Genomic DNA, 7,501 nt, shown 5'->3' with positions numbered 1-7,501 from the left:
ATATTCCTTGAATCTATTGGAAATTAGTGCTTAACATAGGTATTGAATAATGTAAATAATCAATTTAGTTAGTAGAGATTAGTTTCTAGTTATTTGTTAGTTGGTTATTGGATGTAATAATGGTGTTGAAGATAATTGAATTGTGTGTTTGAGCCTCTAGATCCCTTTGTGTCAATTTCAATAGAATCAATTGCACCCTATGGGGATAATCATTTGAAGGGGCATACATGATCACTAAAGTTATCAATTTTATTTCTTTTATCTTAAATCTTGCATCCTTGTCTTACAATATTCATGGGAGAACATATGTAAAAGAGAATAATATGGAAGGAGAATTTTCATCCTTTATAGACTACACTTTTGTCTATTTATTGCATTAAATTTTATATGCTTGAGAATGATAAATACTTATAGATTGACATGCTCCTTAAAAAATTGAGAAAAAATATAAAGATAAAAATGCATCCTTGATGTAATTTCCATTTAGTTTTATGTCTACTTTGAGATAATCTCTTGATACATTTATATAGCTACAAATGACACATTTTTGTGAATAGGTGCAATTGTATTATGTACCTTTCTTGTACCTAACCTTATTCTTATCACATATCTCTATGTTTTTGTGCATGCAACCTTAGTCTGATTGGCTTTTTGTCTAATTATAATTACATATCCAATTCAATTCTACAAACAAGAAATCAACCAAGATGTCTAACCTGGGTCATGTTTGTAGAGGCGACGTTGTCCTCATAGATAAAATCTTGATCTACTTAAATGAAAAATCAAAATTAAACATTTTGACTATTGGCCATATCATTCTATTTGGTACTAGGCGTTGCATCAATCTTCACAATTTGGTATTTTGTTTGTTTATAAAAAGATATCAATTACACTCATTTTAGAAGAGCTAAGAACACTTGGCAATTTTCACTTCTACATTTGATATTGAAATGAAGAAAATATTCTAATCACTCATCCTAGTGCGTGTAAGTCACCTAGCAATCATTCTAGATTTTATTTAGAACTATAATAAACAATGTTTCTATTTAGAACAATCATAAATAGAGTTTTTTTTTTTTTAAATTAAGAGTAGATCAGTTAGATATTACAAGCCGGAAAACATACATAAATTAACTACATAAATCAGCAACACTAAACTAAAAACGATAAGAACTATCACAACACTAATTTAAAAAGATAAGAACCATCACAAAACAAAATATTCTTTTTATAGATTATAGATATTCTTTATGGAATCTCAACCTCTTGAAAACGAAGAAGAATATTGTCATAATATGATTGTTGCACTCAAACCTATAATGTGAAAAGCATTTTTTCCGACTCTACATTTCTACAAATGAAAGCTAAAGATATAGAAGGATGATCATTAATCTAGATATTTTATGAGAACCAGACGTCATCAGACTGTGCTATATGACAAGAATCCATGGCTGCATTTCCACGAGTTTTAGCTGGCCTATGCTCGAGTCGCATCATACCAGCATCTTATGAAGTCCATCTGTCATTTTAAACCATTCTACAGGCAACACGTTCCTGTTTACGCTGACCACCAAATTCATATGACAAACAGAACAGGACAATATCTTCTATGAAAAAATGGTAAATAATTAATGAGGGCGTGGCCGGTGCTGACGTTCATCATTGTGAGCAGGAAAAATTGTCTTCTCTTTTCTCACAGATGGCTCCACCCACTTCCTCGCTTGAACAAATTTCGATCAGACAAATGCCCACCTTATTTATTTTAAGCCGGTCGTAAGGAAGTCTCAGATTTAACCTAAGTTGGAGGGAGGATGACTCGAACCTGCGTTCAATTTGGTTGGTAAGAATCTTCCATTGTAGAAAAAACCTCCAACAAGCTACTTAAGATTGTTTGAGACGTTGTTTTAGGGAAAAATTTTAAATTTCCGAAATCGCCAAGAAGTTTCTCAAGCGCCCACATAAATGATTTGATGCCTCACGAAAACTTCGGTATAAAGGTCAAGTCATGCTTGAACTTGACCGCATAAGGGATCCCCGAACTTTGCTGCAGAGAAGATTTGAAATATCATATATGCATAAGAGGCTAGCTCAAAATTTTGTTTAGGGCTGGAATGCAAATTTAAGCACAGATAGGGAAGAAAACCTCAACCTGAAGGTTCAGTAAAGTTCAAGTTCCACCAAATAAGAGAGTAGATTTCGGTTGCAGAGAAGATTTCCAGTAAGGGCATAAATAACTTGAAGACTAGGGTAAACATTAGCTGCAGTGAAGATTCCACACTTTTTGAAGCGACGATTTTCAGTAAGAGATGATATTTCTCCCGAGGCTCTCAATTTAATGGTTGACAAGACTTACGGAGAAGATTTCCAAATTCTGTCACTTGACAGATTTTCAAGTTCAGTTGCTGAGAAGATATCCAATTAGGGATACAGCTAGGGCATAAATGATTGAAGCCTTTGGAGCCAAAATAAAGATCTGCATGAATTTCATGGGCTCTTCCGGTCTGATTCTGGCTTTATGTCTCATATTCTTGTTTGGATCAGAGGCGACATCAAATTTACCCGCCGTCGACTTCAGGTATCGAACGTTCGAGTCCCCGGAGGGCATTGAAACCCTCGGAAACGCTACATTTGAGAAAAATGTTCTGCAGCTAACAGCCGGTGGGCTGGCACACAGCATTGGAAGGGCCGTGTACTTTGATCCGATAAAGATCTGGGATCGAGCCACAGGGCTCACGCTTTCCTTCAAGACCGCATTCACTTTTTCCGTCACCAGACCTGACGTGAATCACAGTGGTGACGGCTTTGCGTTTGGGCTTTTTCCGCACAAATTAATCCCAAACAATAGCGGAGGCGGCAACCTTGGCCTTTATGATTCAATTTCCAGTACAAGTAATTATGGAGTGGCTGTAGAATTTGATCTGTTTATGAATTCATTTGACCCGGATAACAATCATGTTGGCCTGGATCTCAACAATATTAACTCTGCCTGCCTGTCGACGCTTAGAAATTACGGCCTCAATCTAGGAGCTGGAAATGAAATCAATGTTAAAATTGAATATGATGGAGTTACAGGAAGACTGAATGTGTACGCCATTAATGCTTCTCTTGGGGATCCTGGCATCACAAGTATGGTGCTTTCCTGTCAGTTAAATGTTTCCAGGTACGTTTTCAATCTTGTTTTTCACCAGTCTGATAATATAAAATTTTGCGCTCATTTATTTTAATCTGTGAAAGGAGATGAAATCACAGAAAGACAACTTTAAGGTCGTATTACAAAACTACCTAGGTTGTTTTATCTAAAACATTCTTTTATAATGTTTGAAATCATGAGTATAAGGTGTTACAGAAGAATTGAGAAATGGAGGAAAGATTAGATATGATATATTAAGAGACCTGTTCTTTAAATGATAATATCATTTTTTCAATTTTGTTTTTTTTAAATCTATCTTCTTTAAATTGAGAGATGGAGAGTCCTCTACATCCTGAATGTCCGAGTAGTAAGAATAAATTTTCCTTTCAGCTATCCAACTGGTTAGAATGTGTTAGGCTGTACGTTTCTTATAACTTCCCGATTTATTATAACCTCTCGAGAGCAAAATAGATGTATGCATTATCACACAAATATGCTTATTCTAGCCATGGCCACCATCATTTATCTTAGTAATTGTAATAAAATATTAAATACTATTATATCAAAAATAAATTCATTTAAATATTTTTGCTTTGAGTTATAAATATGATAGATGGGATCTCATTCTAACAAGAATAGTCAGCAATAACATTTTAGTAAGGGTTTAAAAATCTTCTTGTTAAGAATCACAATGTTATAATTTATTACATGGGAACATGTCATTTTGGAAATTTGGGGACTTGGGAGAAACGTCCCCCCACAACACCACCACTTCTACCACCTCCATCGGTCGTGTCATTATATACTGATTGAAATAACTTCATGAAAACTAGTTGGCCTTTCATAGGATACTCATAGAGATGTTATAATACAAATTTTGCCTTGAATATTTCAATTCACCTCTATTTATATATGGGTATCATCCTTCCTCCTCCCATCCCCACCACCACTTCATTGTCATCCCCTCGCCATCCCTTCATCATCCCCAAATTTAGGCCCTTGGTCCCTGAAACCAATCCCCTCATCTCCCATTCGGAAACTCCATAAACATTGCAATTTAACCATAAATAATATCCTAGTAGGAGTTTGAGAACCTTGATGAGAGGAAACACAATACCACAATTAAAACATACTAAGTCATTTCTAACCATTTATTCAAATATTATGATAGTTGAAATATAATATTGTTATTGTTGTTATTATATCAATTTTTATTCTCATATTAAACTATTGTACTAAATTTAAATGTAATTTTTATATATTTTATCTCTTGGAATGTAATAATTAATGTATAATAAATATTTAGTTCATCCATGAAAATTAAAAATAAAAATAAAAATTCAAAGCACATAATTTCAATAAATAATAATTTTTTTATAATTTTAATTTTTTAAATATATTAATATTATAAAAAAAATAGATTTTCAATAAAATGGTGTCTATAAGTCTTTTTATATAACAATCATATTTATTTTTAACATATTATTATAAAATTAAATTGTGATCATTCAATTGTGAATTCTTAATTTTAAATATTACTTAAAAATGATAGTCCATTGTAATATAATTTAATATAAGATGTAATATTTATCTTATACAGATAAATTCCATGTGTAAATTAAATTTATGATAATTAAATATTTTGTATATCCAAATCCTAATAAATATTTAAATGGAAAAAACTTTATAAAGCTATCAACATTATTAAATAATAATTATACAAATAATAAATCATATTTATTTCTAACATATTATTATAAAATTAAATTGCGATCATTCAATTGTGAATTCTTAATTTTAAATATTACTTAAAAATGATAGTCTATTGTAATATAATTTAATATAAGATGTAATATTTATCTTATATAGATAAATTTCATGTGTAAATTAAATTTATGATAATTAAATATTCTGTATATCCAAATCCTAATAAATATTTAAATGGAAAAAACTTTATAAACCTATCAACATTATCAAATAATAATTATACAAATAATAAATCTTGTACTTTTAAATAATTTCAATCAGTTATCACTCATAAATTAGTTAATTTAATAACATGATTCATTTGTTTCTTGTTGATGTTTGTATCATTTAAATAGTGTCCTTAAATGATTGTTTTCTAAATCACATTTTAATTTATTTTTATAGGTATATAGTTGGCGAAGAGGTATTTGTGGGATTTTCTGCTGCCACGAGTGATTATCATGAGTACCATAAAATTCACTCATGGACATTTAAGGCCTGGTCTGGTCAATCCTCAAATAGAGGAAACGAGATGTTGGTAGCAACATTGGCAGCTTCTATATTGTCAATGGGACTACTTCTTGCAATACTAATTTATATGCTAAGGAAGAAAAGAATCAATATTCCATTAACACCAACTACTGATGATGTGAGATCAAACCCAACGTCCGACCTAAGCAAAGAAATAACAAGGGCATGCGATTGGGATGTGTTCCCAAAAAAGTTTTCATACCAGGACCTCAGTCGTGCCACTAATAACTTTGATCCTAAAGAACTCCTTGGCGAAGGTGGATTTGGAGATGTTTATAAAGGTATTATTATTATTATTATTATTTTCATCTTATATTTATTCAAAAAATATACGAAGGTAGTATTATTTCCATGTTATCCTTTCAATTAAAAAAAATGCAATTAATATAGCTCCTTCATAATGATACTAGTTTTAACTTATTCATATATCACAATCTTTTTAATTAAAATTTTTAAAATAAAAATAAAAAATTAATTAAATATCAATATCATTGATATGTGAAAATATATATTAATATAGATATCTTAAATACATGAATTTAAAAGATGCAGAATATTGATATTGAAATTATTATTTATAATATAATAGATAAATAAAAAACTTCAAGTAAATAGATATAAAACAAAAACACATATATATATATAATTCTAAATTAATTTATATATGTAAAACTCATTTGTATATATATAATTTTATTCAATTCTAACGTTTCTTTCAGACCGCGTTCATTAATCTTGGTATCTTCTATTCCTCTAATCAAATCCTTAAAAAACACATTTATTTTGGTTCTTCTAGAAAATACTATCTCCAATTATTTTAAGAGATAAATACTATTATAACACGTTTATGATATTCAATACTCCAAGAAGATCCTTTAGCTTGTCCTAATTGTCTTTTAACTCTGTTTTAAGATTTATTTAACATACTCCATGACGCATACTTAACAAACAAACAAACAGATAACACTAAATTCTCAATGCCTGCTATTTCACCAAAAAATCTCGTATAATAGCCGGCTAGGAAAGTACTAGTCCAGGTCAAACCCTTAAAAACAAACAACCAGACGTTTAAACTCTTCCTTTCATAAATATAATAACTAAAAACGTGGACTGATACGTTTTCATGGGTGAATTCAGGAACAATACGTTGCGGCGATTCAGATCGAGCAATCGCAGTGAAGCGATTCTCACAGAGCTCGAGCCAGAGCGACAGAGAATACCTATCAGAAGTAGTAGTAATAGGGCGGCTGAGGCACCGCAACCTGGTACAACTACAAGGGTGGTGCCACCAAGGAGGCGAACTTCTACTGGTCTACGACTACATGCCCAACGGAAGCGTAGACCAACTTTTATACGAGCCCACGGAGGTTCTGGACTGGCCGAAGCGCCTCAAAATCTGCCGAGGCCTGGCGGCGGCGCTACTGTACCTGCACGAGGAGTGCCAATACAAAGTAGTCCACAGGGACGTCAAGACCAGCAACGTAATGGTCGACTCCGACTACGAAGCGCGCCTCGGGGACTTCGGCTTGGCGCGCTTCGTGGAGTTCTCAAACTATGCCACGTCACTGACCATGAGTATCGGAGGTGGCACAATCGGGTACATCGCACCAGAGAGATCGCTGACGGGGAAGGCCACGTTGGAGTCCGACGTGTTCAGCTACGGTGCAGTGCTCTTAGAAATTGCCTGCGGAAGACGGCCTTTTGAAGTCAATACAAGCGATCCGGATGAGGCCGTTTTGGTTGAGGTGGTGTGGAAGTTAGTGAAAGAAGAGAGATTATTGCAGGCTGCTGACCCCAGCCTTCGGGGTGTCTTTGACAGGGACGAGATGGAGCGTGTGTTGACCGTTGGATTGCTTTGCTCTAGCCCTGATCCAATTGATAGGCCCACCATTAGACAGGCTTTGAGGTTTCTTAACTTTGAAGCACCTCTTCCTGCTTTGCCTTGTGAAAAGCCGATGCATTATAGGGGAAATGGTGTTTCTGGGTTCGGGGCTTGGGAGCATGGGAAGATTGAGTGGAGTGAAGATAGTGATAGTCGGAAAGTTGGTGATGAAGAAGAAAGGAGTATAAGTCGTTCTGATGAGGCTTCTACGG

General features: G+C 33.5%; 1 protein-coding gene across 1 annotated transcript; it reads left to right on the top strand.

Annotated features, from left to right (window-relative positions):
• Positions 1 to 1,610: 1,610 nt before the first annotated feature.
• LOC131055853 (lectin 1-like) lies at positions 1,611 to 7,246 on the top strand. The gene is made up of 2 exons (XM_057990170.2): positions 1,611 to 3,160; positions 6,545 to 7,246. The coding sequence occupies exons 1-2, from the start codon at positions 2,442 to 2,444 to the stop codon at positions 7,110 to 7,112; spliced, it is 1,287 nt and encodes a 428-aa protein (XP_057846153.2). The 5' UTR covers positions 1,611 to 2,441; the 3' UTR covers positions 7,113 to 7,246.
• Positions 7,247 to 7,501: the final 255 nt, after the last annotated feature.

The sequence above is a fragment of the Cryptomeria japonica genome, chromosome 11 (assembly GCF_030272615.1).
Source record: "Cryptomeria japonica chromosome 11, Sugi_1.0, whole genome shotgun sequence".
Lineage (NCBI taxonomy): Eukaryota > Viridiplantae > Streptophyta > Pinopsida > Cupressales > Cupressaceae > Cryptomeria > Cryptomeria japonica.
This window is presented reverse-complemented; position numbering and strand designations above follow the sequence as displayed.